Here is a 23,131-nt window from a genome sequence, read left to right on the forward strand (position 1 = left end):
TTTCCCCCTCCCCACAGTCCTCACCAGCTGCTATTCTACCCTCTACTTCTAAGAGTTTGACTATTTTAGATATCTCATGTAAGTAGAATCATGCAGTATTTGTCCTTTTGTGACTGGCTTATTTCACTTAGCATAATGTCCTCCAGGTTCCTCCATGTTGCTGCATATGACAAGATTTCCTTCTTCTTAAAGGCTTAATAATATTTCATTGTATATATATACACACCACATTTTATTTATCCATTCATCCATTGATGGGCATTTAGGTTGTTTCCATATCTTGAGTGTTGTGAATAGTGCTGCAATGAACATGGGAGTTCAGATGTCTCTTCACGATCCTGATTTCAATTCTTTTGGCTATATATCCAGAAGCTGGATTGCTAGATCATATGGTCATTCTATTTTTAATTTTTTGAGGAATGTCCATACTGTTTTCCATAGCTGCTGCACCATTTTACATTTCCACCAACAGCATACAAGAGTTCCAACTTCTCCACATCCTCTCCAACACTTGATATCTTTTGTCTTTTTGATTATAGACATTCTGAGAGGTGTGAGGTGATACCTCATTGCGGTTTTGAGTTACATTTTCCTGATGATTAGTGATGATCACTTTTTCATGTACCTTCTGGCCGTTTGTATATCTTCTTTGGAAAATATCTTTTCAAGTTCTTTGCCCATTTTTTAATCAGGTTTTTTGCTATTGAGTTGTAGGAGTTCCTTATATATTTTAGATATTAACCCCTTATATAGATACAGGTTTTACAAATACTTTTCTCCCCCTCTGTAGGTAGCCTTTTCACTCTGTTGATTGTTTCCTTTCCCACTTGTCTATTTTTGCTTTTGTTGACAGTGCTTTTGTTGTCATATCCAAGAAATCATTGCCAAGACTAGTGCTAGGAGATTTCCCCCTGTTTTCTGCTAGGAGTTTTATAGTTTTAGCTCTTGCACCTTTAGATCTTTGATTCATTTTGAGTTAATTTTTGTGTATAGTGTAAGTAGTTTTTCATGTGCATGTCCAGTTTTCCCGGCACCATTTGTTGAAGAGACTATCGTTTCTCCATTGTATATTCTTGGCTCCCTTGTGGAAGATCAGTTGACTGTATATGCATGGATTTGTTTCTTTGTTCTCTATTCTGTTCCATTGGTCTACATGGCTGGTCTTATGCCAATGCCATACTGGAGCTTTGTAATATATTTTGATATCAGGAAGTGTGATACTTCCAGCTTTGTTCTTCTTTCTCAGGATTGCTTTGGCTATTCAGGGTCTTTTGTGGTTCCATATGAATTTTAGGATTTTTTTTTCTATTTCTATAAATATGACATTGGGATTTTGGTGGGGTAATACTGAATCTGTAGATTGCTGTGGGTCGTATGGACATTTAACAATATTAAGTCTTCCAATCCATGAGTTGGGGCTATCTTTCCATTTATTTGTATCTTCTTTAATTTCTTTCATCAATGTTTTGTAATTTTCAGTGTACGAGTCTTTAACCTCCTTGGTTAAGTTTATTCCTAAGCATTTTATTATTTTTGATGCTATTGTAAATGGGATTGTTTTCTTAATTTCCTTTTAGGAAAATTCATTGTTAGTATATAGAAATGCAAATGACCTTTGTATGTTGATTTTTTTCCTGCAACTTTATTGAATTCACTTATCAGTTCTGAGAGATTTTTTATTTGGTGTGTGGAGTCTTCAGGGTTTTCTACAGGTAAGGTTATGTAATCTAGGAAGTGAGATAATTTTACTTATCCATGTCCAATTTGGATGTCTTTTATTTCTTTTTCTTGCCTAATTGCCTGGCTAGGGCTTCCAGTACTGTGTGGAATAGGAGTGGTGAAAAGGGGCATCCCTATCTTGTTCCTGATCTTACAGGAAAAGCTTTCAGTTTTTTACCATTGAGTATGAGGTCATCTGTGGGCTTGTCATATATGGTTATTGAGATATATTCCTTCTATACCTAGTTTGTTGAGAGTTTTTATCATGAAAGGGTGTCGAATTTTGTCAAATGCGTTTTCTGCACCTATTGAGATGATCATGTGATTTTTATCCTTCATTCTGTTAATGTGGTGTGTCACATTTATTGATTTACATATTTTGAACCATCCTTGCATCCCAGGGATGAATCCCACTTGATTATTGTGTATGATCCTTTTAATGTGCTGTTGAAAAGCAAACGTTTTAGAACTTGGGATGGGTAAGCATTGTACTTAGAAGGAATGATCTGTATTATAACATAAAAATGCTGGCCTTATATCTAGAGTATATAGCTGATTACTTTGATCTGAGGAGCACCAAAAGTAAGTCCCTTTATTTTTCTTCTCAAAAAGTGGTTCGTCTCCCTTTGCCTAACTGCAACTAATGCTTGAAATTAAAATTATAATATTACAGATTAATTCCTTTGGCATAAACTTCTCCCCACCTCCTATTAAAAAACAAATACCATTGATTGGGGAGGAGTAGGGGAAAGTATCAAATATTATCAATCTTTTACATATCAGTAGAAATTATTTAAAGAGCTTCTTTTTCTAGAGTTATTTTTCTCTCCCTTAATCGAGAGGGCAGAGAGACCTGGATTATAAGTTTGAAGAGAAAATACCTAATGGGTAATTTTGCCAAAGGTGGTTTCTGACCAAGGCCTAAAATAGAGCCTTTTCAAGAACATAGAAATATAAAACATTTCATTTGTGCTCCATGTTTCTTCTTCACTATTTAGTCAATAAATATTTGTTGAGTACCTATTATGTGTCAGGCACTGTGCAGGGCACTAGAGATACAATGATGAGCAAAAGGAAACTGGGAACTTACAAATTTGACCTTACCTATGAGCCATGTTGGTGGACATTATTGTTTTCTTCCTCTGATGTACGTAGTTACTTTTCCTAGTGAGATTACTTGGCCAGGCCCTATATTGCCCCACTTTTTTTGTAGTTTCAGGCCTAGCACCAACCAGGTTCTCAACATATGCTTGTTAATAATGATGATAAGATAGCAAATGGTTTTAGGAATCCAGATTTTCAGTGTAGCATAGCTCCAGCATGTGGGCACTTCGCATTCTTAGTATGTGATAGAGGACTCTAGACCAAAATTAAAAATGATCAGGAACTGGATCTGCCAGATAGAAGTAAGTACAAACACTTGGGGGAATCTGACTCCAGTGAAAAGCTAATTAGAACAGCAAAGGCTAGAGAATGTTGAGTGAATTCAGAAAGCAGTTTGATAGTGCAGAGGTTTAGAAAAGTCGCTGCTTGGAAGAAGAACAGAATCCCAGGATCAATGTACGTCAGAGAATAAAGGGACTTGGAGATCCTCTAGTCCAGCTGAGGGAACAAAAGAGAGACGTAGAGCAGGGAACGATATTTTCAAGATCACATGGTGAGTCAGTGGCAGAAGTGACTCTCAATGCAGTCCTCCTTCCAAACAGCAGGGAAGAACTAATATCTATTGAAAGACCACTGTGTGCTCAGCATTCTATCTTATTTATTCGCTTTCCTTAAAGCATTAAATTTACCTCCATTTTGTAGATGAGGAAATTGCGAATCAGAGCAAACATGCTAAAGGTTATATTCCCAAGAATTCTGTTCTCAAAGGCTAGGATTAGCTTCATATAGAATACAATGTGACTGGTGGCCCCCACCCCCAGTTGTGCTACACTGAACCCTGAGTGAGGGGTGAGTAAGCTGTCCCAAGGCTGGGATTGAACGCTAGTGGCAAATTCCTTCCGGTTGGGTAGTGAACTTGTTTGCTCCTCCTACTTTACTCCATCTTTCCCCCTTGTTAAATAATTATTCTTAAACGGGGCACTAAGGGATTTTTTAAAACCACAAATGAATTATTCAAACTCAGTCTGGGTGGCATAGAAGGTATAATAATGATGGTCTCAGTGACTTCACAGATTAGGGGCTGTCAGCAGTCCATCTAGTACAGTGCTCAGTCAACTGGGGTGCAGATCCCCATCCTACCATGGTGTGCCCTCAGGCAAGTTACTTACCCTTGTGAAGCCTCAGTTTCATGACCTGTAAATGAGGGTGATAGTCCCTACCTCAAAGGGCTGTGGTGAGTCTTTTTTTTGTTTTTGGATTGATTTTTTAAAATAAGATAATCCATACAAAGAGTTTAGCTCAGTGTTTGATACAACTCAGTAAATCTTAGGCTTTGTTATCCAAGTGCTAATTTCTTGCTTAAATGTACCACTCTGGGAGAAAACCTATCAAACTAGGTGAGTTTGGGGGAGAAAGGGTGCTCAGTTGCTGTGGACAGGGCTCCGTTCCCCATATAGAGTTGCCCTCACTGTTGCCCACTCCTTGTGGTTGAAGGAGTGAGGTCCTATAAAGACAGAGATATCATACAGTTCAATATCCTTGTCACAAGACAGACCAGAAATAGGGACTCCACCTGTGCTACTCCAGAGAAGGGACTGCTCCTAGAGTGCCTTGGCTCCAAAGTTTTGCTGTGACAGATAAAAGATTGGGGCCAGGGGATGGTGGGAGGAGAAGCATGTGGCTCTTGACTAGAGCTCAGCTTGTAGTGCCAGACTGGGAGCTCTTTGAAGGCTGAGTTCACATCTCACACCTCATCCATCATGAATCTCACCCTCATGCCTTCAGCATAGTCAGCACACAGAATAGATCTATTTCGAGGGAGGGAGGTGGGTCTAGATTATTTTTGAAGGTCTAGGAATAAATTTAAGGGCCTTGTGCATACAATCAGCCCAGAACCACCTTTCCAGCACCCCCAAAGCAAAATTGGAAGTTCCCCCTCCATGCTACACACTCCTCAGCCTCTGGCTCATCCTGTTTTGTGACATGTTTCCTCCCCAAGTCTTTCTTGACCCTCATTTTACCAGTTTTCACCTGTTTACAAATGTTGGGGCATACTATTGCGGCCGGTCTTTAAGATCAGGCAGGTGTGCCCCTGACTGGTCTCTTAAGGAGTCAGACTTTCTCATAAAATTAGGGGTGACAGTTAAGATAAAAACCAACAGGCCTGGTGTAGGCAGAATTATTGCTGGCAATAAACAACCAATTGGGCTTGACCAGTACCACCAGTGCTGATTATCAGCCTTGAAGAGAGCCATGTCATTATTTTGGTCTTTAGTTGGAATTAAAAATGTACTAAGGATTTTCCTCATTAGCATCTTCCATAAGCAATTAATACTTCTTATGTCTAGTGAGGTTATTCCTGACCTTGGATCAACTTTAACGTTTTGTTAATTCATTTCACAAACATTTATTTGATACCTACTATGTGTGGGAACTTGACCAGGCATTAGGGCTATGAAGAGGACCTCTGGGAGCTCCCAATCCAGTGGGCTCTGTTTCCCATAGAGAGTTACTCTCATTGTTGCCCACCCCTTGTGGTTGAAAGTATAAGGTCCTGTAAATGCAGAGATATCAGATAGTTCAGTATCCTTGTCACACTATAGACCAGAAATAGGGACAGTTTATAAATCAGAGTAACACCTTCCCTAATGGGTATAAGTATGAGGCAGTCAATGGAAAAACAATGAACTCAACGTGGGGTTGTTAACTAAGGCTGCACAGAGTAGAGAACAGTTCAATTGGGTCTTGAAGGTAGAGTTCATCAGGAGAAACCAGAAGTAGAGTGTGGGAGGTGGGAGGAAAGTGTTCCTGGCAGAAAGAATGGCATTTTCTGAATCCTATGCTTGACAGACCATGTGGTATATGTCTGTAGAACTGCAAGAAATTTACTGTAGAATCAGGTGAGAACAGTGGGAGATGGCAGTATAGAGAAAGGCAAGGGCCAGATGAAGAAAGGCTTTGCATGCATCATCTTGAAAAAGTTCTCTGCATTTACTGACTCCACTTCATTAATTCCCATTCATTTTTTTAAAAAGTTTATTTTCTTAAAAATTATTTTATTGAGGTCATTTTGGCTTATAATATTGTGTAAATTTCAGGTATACATCATTATATTTCAGTTTCTGTATAGACTGCATTGTACTCACCACCAAGAGTCCAGTTTTTATCTGTCACCATACACATGTGCCCCTTTATCCTTTTTGCCCTCCCTCTCTCCCCTACTCCTCTGGTAACCACTAACCTGTTCTCCTTATCTACGTGTTTGTTTATCTTCCATATATGAGTGAAATCGTATGGTATTTGTCCTTCTCTTTTTGACTTATTTTGCTTAGCATAATACCCTCAAAGTCCATCCATGTCGTTGCAAATGACACGATTTTGTCTTTTTTACGGCTGAGTAGTATTCCATTGTATATATATACTACATCTGCTTTATCTATTCATCCTCTGATGGGCACTTGGGTTGCGTCCACATCTTGGCTATTGTGCATAATGCTGCAATGAACATAGGGGTGCATATATCTTTTGAATTACTGATTTCATGTTCTTTGGATAAATACCCAGTAGTGGAATAGCTGGATCATATGGTGTTTCTATTATTAATTTTTTGAGAAATCTCCATACTGTTTTCCATAGTGGCTGCACCCATTCAGTTTTGAATCATTGTGGTCCCTCAACTTGCAGTCTTAATGTCTGTATCCAAATCCAATGGACAGATATCTTTCTATCTAGCTTACTTGACTTCTCAGCAGATTGTGAGACGTCATAAACACGTTTCATCTTCAAAGTTTCATCTTCCTTGGATTGTAAGATACTACCATCTCCTGGATTTTGCTGTCTCTCTGGACTTTTCATGTAACTTTTCATTATGACCTTCTTTTTCTCTGCTGGACCTTTAAGCATTGTGGGTTCTGAGGGTTTTGTTCCTTGTCTCTTTCTTTACTCTGCAACTCTCTTTTGTTGATCTTATATACTTCTGTGTCTTCAATTATACTGTATCAATTAATAACACTCAAATTTATATCTCTAGCTCAGCTTTCTCTGATGAGATCCAGTATGTCAAATTGTCAATTGGATTTTGCCACATGTGTATTCTACAAGCATCGCCAGCTCAACGTGTCCAATAGAATGCATTATATCTCCCACCTCTTCCTCTAGTGTTCCTTATCTCAGAGACTTATATAATTTTCCAACCAGTTGCCTAGATCCGAAAAGCTCAAAATCACCTTGGAGTCTTCCTTTTCCCCTCTTACCTGCTACATCTTGTCAGTCATCATGTTGTTATTGGTTCTACTTAATCTCTTTGACATTTTTAGTCTTGGTAGAATTCATCTCCATTCTTCTACATGTTCACTACCACTGTCTTGGTCTGCCATCATTTCTCATAAATTACTACAGCAGCCTCCAAACTGGTCTGCCTGCCTCCAGGCTTGCTCCCTTCCAACCTTTTCTCCACACTGCTACTTGTGTGGTTTTACAAAAAAGAAATCTGATTATTCCATTTCTCTCCTTAAAACCATTGTCTACAGAATTAAATCTAAAAACCTATGAATGGCATATATGATTCTTGGTGATTTAGGTCCTGCCTTGGCTGACATTACAGACCCAAGCAGAACAAAGGCCTTGGAATTCTGAGACTCTAACCTATCCTTTTATTTAACCTCTGGGTCTTACTGCATATTGTTCCATTTGCCTGGAGGCTCTTAGCACCAGCCCTCCTCCCAACCTCATTCACCTGGCTAACTTTTCTTTCAATACTCAACTCAAAGAGATGTCCCTCCTCCTTCTTCCTCTCCTCTCCTGAAATCTAGGTTTGGGGGATCCTCTCTGTTTTCCTCTGTCTGAGTTATTTCAGTCTTAGCACTGTTTACTCTGCATTGCCTTTATCTGCTTACATCCGTGTCTCTAAGAGGGCAGGATGATGGAGAAAAATGGACATACTTAAAACTACAATAATGATAATAATATCACTAATATAACCTAACAGTACACTAGACCCTGTTATAAGCACTTGCTGTATGTTAATCCACGTAAGTCCTCACAAAACTGTGAGGTGGGCAGCTATTACTGAAGTTGAATCAACAGGACTCAGTCATGGATTGAATGTTAGAGCAGAAAAGAAGGAAAAGTCTCAGTTGACTACCAGGTTTCTGACTGGAGCAAGTAGGTAAACAATGGATGGAGGTGCCGTCTACGGAGATAAAGAGTACAGGAAGTATAGGAAGAGGAGGAGTTTTGGTCAGGGTAGAGGAAAGAAACTTTCAGTTTGGGGACTGCCATTCCTTTGCCATTCTTTCCTAACCAATATTTCCAGAAGCTTCAGGAATAATGTGAATAACACATCTTTTCCTCTGATTGACAGGCATTTGGAAACATCACTGTCCATCTCGGGACAGCAGACTAACCTTCCAGTATCTCTTCATTATCCTGCTGGAAGCGGGAGGGCTATGCGTTTGGGACCCTGGCCTTTCTTTCACCTTATGCTCTGGTTTGCGGCTCCCAGAAGACAGCGAGGACACCATGGCCTTGCATCCTTCAAGCTCCTGTGGTACTTGTGCCTCCTGGCCCTCGCATCATTCCCACAGCAGGTGTGGGCACCCCCCTACAGGATAGGGGTAGTGGGCCCTTGGACCTGTGATCCATTGTTCTCAAAGGCCCTGCCTGAGGTTGCTGCTCGATTAGCCATTGAGCGGATCAACAGGGACCCATCGTTTGACCTGAGTTACTCTTTTGAATATGTGATTCTCAATGAAGACTGCCAGACTTCCAGGGCCCTCTCCAATTTCATTTCCCACCACCAGATGGCCTCAGGATTTATTGGACTTGCCAACCCCGGCTACTGTGAGGCAGCCTCGCTCCTGGGAAACAGCTGGGACAAAGGGATTTTCTCTTGGGCTTGTGTGAATTATGAATTAGATAATAAAAATAGCTACCCGACATTTTCTCGGACACTCCCTTCTGCCATCCGGGTTCTGGTAACTGTCATGAAATATTTCCAGTGGGCTCATGCTGGAGTCATTTCCTCAGATGAAGACATTTGGGTGCACACAGCCAATCGAGTTGCAAGTGCTCTTCGGAGCCGCGGCCTCCCTGTAGGGGTCGTCCTGACCACAGGACAAGACAGTCAAAGCATTCGGGAAGCTCTCCAGCGGATTCGCCAGGCAGACAGAATTCGCAGTGAGTGCTTTCTCCTGGCTGAGGCTTATATGTGGCTTCAGTGGAAGATATTACAATCTCCAAAAGGTTTCCTACCCTCACACCCTAGGATAGCACAGTACTCCCCAGTTCTTCATGCATTTACCCTCTTTCACTCATGCTCAGGCCCCGAGAGTGTCCTGCTTCAACAGAGCTTATTTCATGAACTGAATAAAGATATAAAGAACTCTGTGGTTAAAATACCCTTGGATGCCAACACCTGCTCTCAGCACCTGGGTGAGGAAGAATAGCATCAAGAATAACTTTGGCCACCTACCCTCCATACCCGTAGGACACCGGTAGTTTCAGATCAGCCAAAGAGGGGTGTTCTTATGGCTCCATTTTTGTCTGTTCTAGTCGCTGAAGGGAGATTTGCCTTTGACTCCTTTCTGGGTACTTTCCCTCATCGGTGCCCAGTGTCCTTGTGCCATCACATCTCACTTAGAACCTGTTTTCTCTGTACTCCAAAATGCACATCCCCCGTCTCTCCTCCACCCCTCAAAAGTATGGCTTCTCTCTCTGCAGCGCAAACTAGCTGATATGGAAGGACCTAGCTGATAGATGAAAGCATATTAAAATGAGAAGACTGCCTAAATTTTTACCTTTCTCCTTCCAAGGGAAATGTTATCTTAAAAGAGGATTCTTGCAGAGACAGTGGACAAGGTGTGAAGAAAAGGATTGCCCCACTGAAGCTACCATCACCAGGGCGAGTTGGGTGCATTTTGGGGAGGACCTTCCTGGTCCTCTTGAATCAGTTGTCTTTTACTTACACATATCGCAAGCCCTTGTGACACTTGGTTCTGATTTTCTTCTATTCTAATTTTTTAATTTCCACTTTACCTTTTTCTGGAAAGTGGCAGCGATTTGTGGGAACACTGCATTCCCCCATTGCAGCCACTCTACCACTGTAGGACAGATAGCTCAGAAACTACTTGTCAAACTGATTACTTCTAGGATTAGTTCTGGTCCCAGTCATTTCCTTAACATAACAATGGGCTTGTTAGAGAATGGTCCAGCTTAGCCCTGGCTTATACCCAGAAGCCCATTTTAAGTTTCAAGTGTCTCCAGTATTGGACCTTAATTATGATCATTATGGGAGGATGAGGGCAAGAATTTTTAGTTCCAGGAACTACAGTAGTCTGCTTCCAGCTCCAGTCTACACGATCCTACATAATGTTAAGCAATCAGTGTGGCTCTGATTACTTCATAATAGAGCTTGATACTTTCAAAGCAGAGCACAGAATTATTTTTAAAGATATAAAACCATTTCCAGGGAGGAGTCATGCCAGAAACAGGCTAATATATTTAATATCATAATTTTATAATATGTTACAAATCTTCATGAAGCCCAGTGTCTCCTGCAAGTTTACATTCCATGAGTGTTTCACATCCCACCCATTCTAAATAGTACACTCTTTGAAATGACATTTTGGCCTCTACCATGAAATGTTAAATAAATCCAGCCCCGGAAGCTCTTTGGGCTGTCAGACGGAGAAAAGTTAGGATTGAGTGCTCGCCACCCACAACTCCTTTGAGGCAGGGAAGTAGAAAATGTACATATTATTGCCCTACTATTAGAGATTCATTCCTGTAGGTCAGTGGTTCTCACTCTGCCTGCACACAGGAATTACCTGGAAAATCTCTTCAAAATGATTGGTGCCAGAGTGCCACCTCCAGAGAGTCTGATGGTCTCCAGTGGGGGCCCCAGCAAAGATAGTTTAAAAAGCTTCTCAGGTGCTTGCGAAAAGCAGCCAGAGTCATGAACCACTGCTTTAAATTGATGAAAATGCAAGTAAACGTTCCTTACTTTAAGTTACAGCCATTGTTGTCTTAATATGACTTTGTTTAATCAGATTGTTTTCTTTATAGCAGTGTGGATCAGCTCACTAAGGGAATGGAAATTTTAAGATTGGGGGGAAAAAAGCATAGAGAGGAAGGTATGTGGTTATGCTGTAAAGGAAGACCCTGGGTAGGGAGGACAGTGACAGGAAGTGAAGTAGGGACTCAGAGTGTAGACTCAAAGCTCTGCACTCCAGAACTTTGCCTCTGGTTTCTGACAAAACATAGGCAGACTCAGATGAGGCGTGCTGGGACCTCAGCGACATGAGTCAGCATGTGGATGGGAGGGGAGCCAGGGAAACAGAGCCATTGGTTGGGCTGTGGCCTGACTATGACCTCTGGCAGCTCAGTGTGCAGTGTCCAAAGGAGCGTGTGGCACTCACACTTGGTACAGCCACTTGTTGGTATCTGAGGGCATCCCAAGTGGTGAGTGGGATGTGACAGAAGGAGTTGAGGAAGGAGAGTGAGTCTTAAAGTAAGAGAGACCTGTCGTCCACTTGATCATCCATTGAGAGCAGTGTCCCAGCCTGTGGGAGCATGAGAAGCAGGATCCAGAGTACGAACATAACTAGAAGATCAGGACTTTCTTTAGTCAAGTGGCCTGGGGTTCAGGGCACATATCTGGCCCCATGAGAAAATGGGAGATCTGTTGAGAAACTGAGCCGGAAGCCAATGAACGTGGACTGGGTCAACAAAGCAATGAGGAAGGTTACAACACACCAGGTACAGCACGTACCAGATCAAATCTCTAGCTGATTTTCTAGCCCCTTTCACCTGGTAGAACTGAGATTGCTAAAGTATTTCTAGCTGTTATTTATCTTGACCGAAAAGGCACTAAGCTTTTTGTGTGACCTCAGCTGAGAAGGACTGAGAAAGGCAGGGCCTGGCCTCTTCCCTCTTCTGCTGGATATGAGGCTACTTCTTAACACTGTGGACCCCCAAGAAAACCTTCAGAGAAGGACCTTTCGTGATGTATTCCACGTTTCTACTGTATTCCACAAAATACAGTGGAAAGGGATTCCCTTCATTTGGAGAGGCCTGGCAATATTTGGAAGCAATAGAAATAGTTGGAAGATTGGTTTTATCTGATCTACTCACAATAACAGGGATCACAGCCCCATGTGGTGGTGGTAGTGAGCAACAGTGGTGGAAGGGGAGGGGAAGAAGGGGCGAGAAAGCAAGCTTATTACTGGTTGGTGTGCCACTTCTCTTTCTTGTAAATTTATGTTTCCAATTAGGAAATATCACTGGTACCTTCCTGGAGTCAGAAGGAGTGTCTTTCTCAGCAACAGGTCTAAACTGTGCTTACACAATACCAAGACAATGATAAAATTTAATGGTAAAGATGACAATAACAATAATAATAGTTGTAGTCCCTCAGGAGGGGAAACAGCAGGGGTGTTATTAGATGTTGCCATAGAGACTATGAAAGCAACCGTAATACCACTTTACATGTGAACAGCTCTCTACAGTTTACAAGGTATTTGCATATAGACAATCTTATTTAATCCTCAGGATTATCCAGGAGATAGGTATTTTCTTTCAAGTTTTACCACACCTGTGAGTCTCACATAACAAGCAGCTAGGCGTAGGGATTATTAACCCCAAAGAATGGGGTAAACAAAGTCCTAGAGAAGGGGGGATTCAACCTCTCCCAGATTCTCAGCTCATTTCCTTTAAGCTTCAGGGGCAATTACCAAGTATCTTTGTTTCTGACACAAATAGGAGAGATGTTAATCAAGGACAAAGGCTTCAATTGATGGTCAGAGCTGCTGTGTGTGGTTATGCAGGTTGTGCTCTGCACAAGGGAATCAAGCTGAGTGGTCATGAGGGCCCAAATCCTGTTCACTCTCTGCTCCTTACATCCTGAGCCCTGATGAAGGTTTTGATCCAATGGCACAAAAGAGCGTCCACTCACCAGGCAGAGCACCTGTGGGACTGCAATTACCCAGAAGAGGTTCTTTTGCTAATTTTCACAAAGGCTAGCAGGAGGCCCCACTAAAAAGCTCTTTAGAGAACTTTTCAAATGGCTATTTCAAGCCCTCCTCTTTTCTCCTCACTTTTTTGCCTATCAATGCTTGGCTGATTGGGAAATCCTTTCAATTTGGATTTACCAGGTTGTTGAACCATTTGGGAATTCCTTTAAATCTTTCCAAATTAGCAATGCTGCATTACAATATGATGTTCAGTAAATAGGGCTGTCCGAATGGCCTTCTCTTGTTCTTCCAAAATTAGATGCCTTATTGCTATCTTATTGCCAGGGACCTGGCTAGCCTCTTCCCATCTATTGAAGATTATTGTAAATAAAAAAGCCCAATAATAATAACAATAACAACAATGATAGTAGTTAACGTTTATTGAGTTTGTTGTGTGATAGTCATTTTCCAAGGACTTTGTATGGACCATCTTGTTCAATTCTTGCAACATCCCTATATAGTAAGGCCAATTATTATTTAATGCACTTTACTGATGACACTTCTGAGGCTGAGAGAGGTTAAAGAACTTGCCCAATATCACATAGCTAGTGTATGGGAAAGCCAGGATATATATTTCAGTTGAAATCAGTGTCTCTCAAACTAGGTGTATACAAGAATCCTCCGGAGGGCTTGTAAAAACGCAGATTGCTGGGTCCCTCCTCCAGAGTTTCTGATTCAGGAGGCCTGGAGTAGGGCCCTAGAATTTGCATTTCTAACCAGTTCACCGTGATGCTGATGCGGCTGGTCCAGGGATCACACTTTGAGAGCCATTGGTCTAATGAAAGACTTATGCTCTACTGCCTCCTGTCTGCTTGGGGTACGCCCCTATAAAGCATACTCACTTGAGACCCTGTATTCCATGTATGGTGTATAATTCAGCTCTTCCATTTTTCTTTCTTAACTTTTGGGCCCACTGATGAAATTCTTAAGTGCCTCAAGGTACTGGGAGTTGGCCCTGTTTTCTTAGAATAGTGATACCAATAATACTATGGCCAAGAACCTTAGTGATGATAGGGAATTTGGTATAGCATTTGGTATAGACGCATATAAGTAAACATAAATGGTGAAAGGACAACTTGTTCTCGTTAATGAATCCACTATCAGAAATGATAAAATTATTAAAGATCCAGCATAAGAGGAAATCTCTACACATCTAGGCTTCCTGCATTTACGAGGCCTTATCTATATAGCAGTTTAGGAAAAGTTGAAGAAAACATGTTGCAAGGTGTGGAGGAATATTAACTTATCTCAAGCTGAGAAGCAATGTGAAGGCAATAAATGCATTTGCAATACCAGTTTTATTGGGTATAAAGAAACATGACCTGTTGCTGATGGAATGGCCATTGAGTGTAATACGTGTCTGACATCCTGCTGAGCTGCTTGCCCTTGTTCAACACTGGTGGCAGCTAAGTAAGTGATGGTCTCAGGACTTAAGGTGAAATGTTTTCGGTGTCCTCACCCAATAGAAACAGCCACACAACACCTAGTGCTGTGTTCTTAAAGTGTGCTTTGAAGGCCTCCTGCTCTGAATTACAATTGTGGGGGCTGGTAAACATGCAACTTTTAGAGCCTCCCACTCTCTTCTTATGTAACCGTTTTACAGAATGAGAGGGGGAAAATTGAGAGGAAGAGACTATGAATCTACTTCTTTTACAGTATGGCCAGATGGGGATGGATCCTGGGGGGATGTGAGACTTGGGATAAATCACACCATATACCCTCCTCTTCCTTTGGCCTGCCTACCCTCTCTTCTCTCTCATTTATTAAAATGAAATAGGTTAAAATGAATGTTAGTGGCAGGAAATGTTATGAAAGGGTTAAAACAAAGAGCAAGGCCAAAGCATGGGGGGTTTCTGTGGATTGGGAGCAATATTGTGGGCTCACAATACGAATATGACTCTTAAGGACTTTTTCAGCACTAGCTGGTAGAACCATTTCTATGTCACAAGGTGTGAGACTGGGTCCAGTTTTCTCTACTGAGGACTCCATAGCCAGTAATCCTTCAGAGGAACACATTTCTTTTATCTCAAGGAAATATTGGACAGAGTATTTCAATATAGTCATGTGCTGCATAAGGACATTTCAGTCAACAAGGGACCACGTATATGGCAGTGGTCCCATAAGATTAGTACCATATAGCCTAGTGTAGTAGGCTATACCATCTAGGTTTGTGTAAGCACACTCTATGAGGTTTGCCCAACGACAAAATTGCCTAATGATGTATTTCTTAGAATGTATCCTCGTCATTAACCAATGCATGACTGTATAGGAAGAGAAGTAGGAGTTGAGTGACTTAGTAATTGGCTTCTCTTAGAGTTTCATGACATTTCCTCCTGTTGGCATTGAGGGTGAAAGAGAGGGTTCTGGACAGCCTGCCACAGTGGGTACCGCAGTATGAAGACATAGCTGCTAGACAGCTTGAGTGGGGCTCAAGTAGCTCAGAGAAAGTGCTAATATCATATCCTGGTGAGATTGTCCTTGTTTTGGATATAGAGTGGCTTGACTGTTAACAATCAGGATGGAAACTTACAACTAAGGATTATTCAATGATCACTTGTTGACCCAAGCCTTGTCTAGGATTTAAGGTTTCTGTCCACTAATCCTTTCCTGACAACAACTTAGAGGTAAAACCCCATTTTAATGAATTTAATTTTGAGGTAATAAAGCTATTTAGTAAAACCATGATGTAGAACAGATGCACCCACAAATCCCTGTTCATGAAGTGTTCAATCTATTAAATTAAGATGCTGTTGTTTGAATTCAGTATTTGTGCTTTCTACTTTAATCATGTTCAATGGCAAGATCTTGCCATGCACAAAATAGAAAAGCCTGTGATCATTCCCTCTTGAGGCTTCCATTTCCTGATCTATAAAATAATGGGGTGGAAGGGAGAGGGGAGAGATGGTCTCAAAGGGTCTTTCTAGTTAAAAAAAATTCTGATTCTTTGTCTAAAATGTCCTCAGTATGGGCCAATGAAAGGAAAATTAAGAGGAGAGATTCAGGTTGAAGGTACAGTCTTGAGCGTAATGACACTAAGCATTAAAGACAGGCATGGTAGTATCTACTTGTCCAGAAAATATCACTTCAAATTATTCTTCCACACTAATAATTCAAATATGCCTATGACTCATTGCTCAAGGAACTCACAAAAAATACCCAAGTGCACAACCTCTCTTTCTGAAATTTTCAAACATTCATCTAAACAATGGGCATTGGGTGCATAATGTGTACCAGGATATGGCAACAAACAAGATACAGTGCTTGACCTCAGGGAGCTCACAGTTTCATAGTAGAGGCTGACATAAATAAATAAGAGCGGGGCCGGCCCCGTGGCCGAGCGGTTAAGTTCGCGCCCTCCACCGTGGCGGCCCAGGGTTCAGATCCTGGGCGCGGACGTGGCACCAGTCGTCAGGCCACGTTGAGGCGGTGTCCCATATGCCACAACTAGAAGGACCTGCAACTAAGATATACAACTATGTACCAGGGGGGACTTGGGGAGATAAAGCAGAAAAAAAAAAAAGATTGGCCACTGTTGTTAGCTCAGGTGCCAATCTTTAAAATAAATAAATAAATAAATAAAAATAAATAAGAGCAATAAATCTTGTAAGTGCCATGATAAGAGTCAGTTCAGGGTACAGCAGGCCTCTAAACTAGTGTTGCAAGTCAGTGCCCTGGAAAAAAGTCTGTCAGATGGAGATTAGTGTGCGGGAAGCTTACCGGGAGAATGTTTTTAAGGACAACACTTGTAAGGGAGAGAAGGCAGTAGAATTGGGCAGAAAGAAGAATTGAACTGTCATACAGTTACAACAAGGCCTCAGCCAGTCCCAGTGGAGTTATGGAGCTGGGATGGCCCTTCAGAGTTGTCCAGAATTGAGGTAAGGAGTCTTGGCCTTTGCACCTCCGTGTTGACCAGTCATTGGGTACAGGCTGCCACACAGAAGGGAGTGCAGTGTGATAATAACCATTTAACAGCCAGCTCTTCTGGGGGCTAAAAAAGCCCTGATTTGCAGCATTTGCTGATTTCCATGGTATAGTCACTCCCACCATGCCCAATTTCATGCTACCAATATAACATTAACTAGCTCACAAAATCTCTGAAAATTTACCCATAGACTCTTGTGAACCAGCACAAGCCGGCTCTAGCACACTACTGAGAGGATGCGACCTTGGGAAAGGTGGCTGTCCTCAGCTGAGGGTAATTCCCAGAGAGGCATCAGCTGTCATCTCCTAACACGTCCGCAGCTAGGAGGATGGGTGCTTCAGTCCTGAAGGGCGCATCTGGGTGGCACACTGCAGCACCCACTACCCGTAGTGTATGTTAAAGTATTTGCTGTATTTCAACCAACACAATACACTTAGTTCTATTTAACATTTTCCGTCCAATGAAGTAATATTAATATTCCTTTAAGTAAATTAAATGGAATTTTATTTCTAGGGGGTAACCTTGGTCAAGTCATCTCATCTCTGTTTTCGTAGAAGAAAGATGCCACTACTGACCTACTTGCCAAGGACACTGTTGGATGAACTGACCAACTGACTGAAGCACCTGAATGAACTCATTTTTTTCTCCTCTATGGGCCTGTTAATGGACTAATATGAGCAAACTGATTCATGTTTAATGATATAGCCAAATGTATCTCTACATTTGGAGGCCTTTGGTTCTAGTTTCTCTTTCCAAATCCAACCCTTGCCTTGTCAAACCTCGCTGGCACTCCATTTTCCCATTATATGATATGCGATTATGAACAAGGCACACTGATTTGCTCGTGTGGCTCATGAACTAGCTCCAAAGATATCCCTAGAGTATTTATAGGAAGGTTTGAGCATCAGAATACATGTAGAACCTCTTAGAGTAATTATATTGAAGGAACTAATGGTCATTTGAAAATTCAAGTTATGCTGTGTGTATGTGAGCGTGATGTGTTTAAATCAACTTCATAATTCATTAGTTACGTCTTTAAAAAAAATGAAGGGTACAGCTCTTGCTCAAAGGGGAAACTTTCTTGGGGTATTTAAGAAGTGTAAAGAAGGTTTTTGAAAATAGATGAAGCAATATGTAAATGCCAAAGACCAGTCACCTAATGTAGTTAAGTTACTCAATTGCTGAGATTAAAGGTTCCGTGGAAGCATGTATAATTAATATTTACCAGTGGCAATAGGACCTTTGCCTTTCTTCAAGAAGCTCAGAATACTTGCCAGGCATTGTCTAATTAAACTATTCAATGTACCTGTAAAATGCATTGGAATCTACATTTTAAAGATGTGGGCACTGAAGCACAAGTGGGCTTAAACTAAACTCATTTAGCATGCCAAGGGCGAAATTGGATATAAGACTTTCAGTCTCATGATCTAGCTGCCATTCTTCATCCGTGGCCTCCTCTAATCCACTCTATTCTAGCATAACCTTGCCAAACAACGTAGTTTCATAAGTCTAGGAAGAATTAAATTGAGTGCAAAGTAATTCCAATTATAGGGAAGTTAGGTTTTTAAAAGTTGAACATATTATCCATAATATTAGTAGCATTTATAGTTGAGTGTGAGTTAGCACTACTCATTGTCTATAATGGTCTTGGTAAGGGTGGGGACAGTTGGTCAAAATCTATTGGAACGTATCTTTGTAAGAGGTGAGCAATAAAAAGCAGCAGGGGCTATGGAAATATCTCCCATCTTCTCCTTTCAGCCTTCTAATTCTTAGGTATAATAATAGCTACTATTTATTGAGTGCTATGTGCTAAGCCCGTTATATGAATTGCTCTTTAATCATCACTACCCCCCGTGAAGCACTTATTTATTGTCTCCATTTTATGAATGAGGCAGAGAGAGGTTAAGTAATTTACCTAAGAGTGTACAGCTAATAACTGGTAATGTTAGGATATAAGCCTAGGTCTTCCAACCTCAAAGCCTCTTCATTATGCTACCCCTCATTTGCTATAGTTGTTCTTGTTCCTTTCTGGTATTAGGTTCTGCAGCCTGTAGACGTGTCTGTCTTGTCCCTATGCCTAATCTAGAGTCCCTGAACGTAACAGCCTCAGCTCAGGGCTTCAACATCTTGTTCATCTTGGAGGCATAAGACAGAAATCATTTACAAATTTGTTATAATAGATTTATTTATGTCTTCCAATCTGTGGTTTTTGATACTGTATTTTACTAACGTATTGCTGCCATAACCTCCCTGCTTTGTTGGTTTCAGTCATCATCATGTGTATGCATTCGGCCTTGATTGGGGGAGAGACTCAGATGCATCTCTTGGAATGGGCTCATGATCTGAAAATGACTGACGGAACCTATGTCTTTGTTCCCTATGACGCCCTGCTCTACAGTTTACCTTATAAGCATACTCCCTACCAGGTCCTGAGAAACAACCCCAAACTCCGGGAAGCGTATGATGCTGTGTTGACCATTACAGTGGAGTCCCAAGACAAGACCTTCTATCAAGCCCTTACCGAGGCAGCAGCTGGAGGTGAAATTCCCGAGAAGCTGGAGTCAGATCAAGTAAGTGCAGATCCACAAGTTATCATGAGCAGAAAACCTCAACTATCAGGAAGGTAAATATTTTTTCTATCAAGTGCCTCCATTCCATAGAAAACCCAATCGATAGCAGGCAACCACACACAAATTAAAAACACCTTTTGTTTACAGAAAACATTTATAAAACAAAGACACATTGTTGGAGAATTTTTTTCGTCTTCAGGCAACCCACAATGACAGCGTACAACCATGAAGAATAAATAAAATATATTTAAGAACAGGGAAATAAAACTTCCATATATACTAGTGCTGTTCAAGGAGGCCTAGTAAAAAGAAGTCTTGTTTCTGACCCAAGTTTTGACCCAATTCAACAAGAAGACAAGACAGCTGGTATATAAGAAGATATTACCTTTATTATTGATAAAGCTAGTATTGGAGACTGCAGCTTCTGTCTGTAGGCATTTGAGCTTCCCAATACTGAATCTGAGGATTAATCAGACTTCTCCATCTAGTCACCAGCATTGCTGGACTACCATATTCCTGCCCCGCGAGGGCATGCCTTTTGTAAAGTATAAAGCCTGGAGGAGCATAATGCAGTGCTTGCTCCATGTAGGCAGCTCACTCCCAAGAAAAAGAAGTTAGGGGGTGCTGGGCTGCACATGCTTAGTTCTCCTTCCAAACTAACCAGTCAAATTAAGTCACTCCTTTGCAGGAAGGAATGAGTAAAGGGGTGAAGAGAGGTCAGGTGTTTTTTGCTAGGAGAACTATCTCTATAGGAAAGGAATCATTTGGAATGAGGAAGAATTCCTCCCTTTTAATATACAAGAAATAATATTTATATGTGTATAAATGTATTTTAGATCCAAATCACAGCCGCTTAAGGGCTAGAGGAAGCAAAAGCAGTCGGGAGGGGAAGAAAGCAGGAAAAAGAATGGAGAGCAAAGACAAAAGCAAAGAGGAAAAATACAAAGAAGACAAGGAATATGAGAGGAAAACAAGGAGGTCAACGATGCCAGTTAGATTAGAAAAATACAGAGGGGAGTTTTATAGGTTGGAGGCCAGATGTAGAAGGCAATCATTTTCAGAAGTATTTAGAATGATGCATAAATAAGTTTAAAATATCTAGCATTTTCTAGTATACTGTATTAGTTATAATGCTTACGGCTGCAAGTAACAGATAGCTCAACACAAAATGGCACAAGTAATTTTTCTTTTCAAAATTTGAATGTATGAGAGCTCCAGAGTCAGTTAACTCAGTGGCTCAATGATGTTTATCAGTGAACCAGGTTCTTTTCATCTTCCCACTTTATAAGCCACAGCACACTAGCTTGACCTCATGATCTGGTTGCTCTCATGGTCCCAAGACGGCAGCCACAGTTCCAGACATCACACACAGGTCTGTCAAACACAGAACTACCTACAGACAAAAATGGGGAATGTCTCTCTCTCATGTCTCTTTTTAAGAGTGAGGAAATCTTTCCCAGAAGCTCCTCAAGCAGACTTATCCCCATACTTTCCTGGTCACAATCATGTCCCATACCCATACCTAAACCAATAATTTGGAAAGAGGAATGAGACCATCGTGACTGACCCTATGGCTGCTGGAAAAGTGTGAACAAAATTGAGATTCTGTTAGGAAGGAAGAAGGCTGTCAACTGATTATGTCTAACACTCACATTCTCCACGATATTTTCCTTTTTATTCACCCTTTATTTCTTTATCCTGTGGACTGCTTCTGTATCTGAGTAAGTGATTCAGATGAAACTCAGGTTTATCTCTTTCTGTCCTGAGTATCAATAGCAAAAATTTTGCTGACTCTTGTTCTAATAAAAAATGTGACTAGCAGAGATATTAACACTCCTAGATTTGAACTTTATTGCCATTGATACGTTTATAATAAATCTTTCAGGAGGCACACACATACGTTTAACTGAAAACAATTGGTTAATTTGGTCAAGAATTGCAAAAATCCCTCAAATTGCTAAGAATGGTTGCTCAAATCAGTTATTTAGTGTATTTATAGGCAAGCAACCAGATGGTGTATTTTTATATTTTTAAGCAAATGATATTGCTTCACATAGATGCAAAGTCATCTTTTTACTTTAATCACAGGATTGAGGGAAGTAGGAATGGTGTGTGTGTGTGTGTGTGTGTGTATTGCACATATATATATATGCAAATGTTTTGATACAAAAAACTCAGAGCTTCTACTCTTAATATTTGATCCAATCTCTTTGAGCTTGTGGAAAACATAAGGTAATTAAAGGAAAAAAAAAAGAGAGAGACGCCATTAGTTTCATTGCTAGGCAGCCTGTACTCTGCTTTACACAAGGAAAGAGAGCTAAAGCAAACACTCCAAAGCCTATAAAAAAGCTTGTCTGGATGTATTTCCAGCCCTACTTTGGAGATGCCTAGGTTATACCTTCATAACCAAAGAATGGTAGAAGAGTAAGACAGTTATCTCCACATCCCTGATAAACAAAACCCTCCTTTTTCTAAATTACTTTGCTGAAAGTTATTTTTGAAGGCAACTCATATACCAGCAAGAGCTTATGATAAGGAATTAGACAGACTTGGGTTTAAATTCCAGCTCTCACTCTTACTAGCTGTGTGTCGTCTGGCAAATTACTTAGGCTTTTTTGAGTCTCAGTTTTCCCATCTGTGGAATGGGTCAGTGAGCAACATCTTCTAGGATTATTGTGAAAATTAAACAAAGTAACATGTTGAAAGTGAATAACAGAGAGCCTGGCTCATTGCTACATTCCTTTCCACTTTTTCTCCCTTGAGGCGAGGATGACGTCACTGGTCCATAGCGTCCTAGCATCTAAATTACAATCAGACTTCAGCTTCCTAGTCTCTTGAAGTTTTCTGATTACCAGCAAAGAGTCTCTCAGTAGTTCCAGCTTTCAAAATTATTTCACTTTCAGAATTCCAAATGACATTTTCTCAGATCAAATTATGAAGTTCAATGTTTGCTTATCTCTGGGCTCCTGTTGTTTTTTCTCCTTCAGTCAACAGATTAACAACTATTTATTGAGCACCTGCCATGTGCTACGCACTATGGTGAACTCCAGACAGGACAGAGTTTTTTGTCAGTGGTGTGTTAGAGCAGTTCACAAAAGCCAACTGTGCACATCTTTTCCCAACTCTGCATTCAGTGGCATCACGTAGGGAGCTTGAAATGAGACATTGGGAGTATTTACACCACAGAAACTGGTAGATGCTACAAATAGGAGCTTTTTTTTCTCCTCATAGAGCAGTTAAACATTTGCTAGACATCACTTGTTTCTGCTCTTATGGGGCTTAAATTCTAGTGAGAGAGACAGACAGTAAATGAGTAAACAAATGTGCGAATAAGATGGCTGTATTTCTCCTTTGCCCAATAACTTCCAGTGGAATTGAAGTTTCTCTGTATGGGCTATATTGCCTATAGCAATGGTTTGCAACCTCTTTTAATTTATACACTTGCTTCTTTAAAAAGTAAAACAAACAAAAAACTATCAAAGTGATGCATGTACATATTTTTAAAAGTCAAGAAATGCTAAAAGGTTTGTATCAACAGCAAAGCAGTCCCTAGGCCTTCCTCCCGTCCTTCATCAGAAGCAACCACTTTTATGTCTTTCAGCTCTTTATTCTGGTATTTACCTCTAAGTTTCTAAATACCGTACTGCTACTGGTTTCTTGATTGATCAATTTTGGACATTACATTTTTACTTCCTATTTTAGTTGAAGATTGTAAGCTCTTATATACTTCCTTACCCTCCTTCAAACCTTCGATATAGTTATGTCACAATTTTTAGTTAAATTCATATTTAGTATTTTTAATATTA

At 40.7% G+C, this 23,131-nt stretch overlaps 1 protein-coding gene across 1 annotated transcript in view; it reads left to right on the forward strand.

The window, feature by feature from the left end:
* The first annotated feature begins 8,270 nt into the window (after window positions 1–8,270).
* The window catches only part of GUCY2F (guanylate cyclase 2F, retinal), an 84,187-nt gene continuing 69,326 nt past the window's right edge, over window positions 8,271–23,131 (forward strand). Inside the window, exons 1-2 of the mRNA XM_046674039.1 lie at window positions 8,271–9,000; window positions 19,024–19,325. Of these exons, the coding sequence (XP_046529995.1) occupies window positions 8,271–9,000; window positions 19,024–19,325 (1,032 nt within the window). The remainder of the gene's footprint in view (window positions 9,001–19,023; window positions 19,326–23,131) is intronic.

The sequence above is a fragment of the Equus quagga genome, chromosome 10, assembly GCF_021613505.1.
Source record: "Equus quagga isolate Etosha38 chromosome 10, UCLA_HA_Equagga_1.0, whole genome shotgun sequence".
NCBI classification, from domain to species: domain Eukaryota; kingdom Metazoa; phylum Chordata; class Mammalia; order Perissodactyla; family Equidae; genus Equus; species Equus quagga.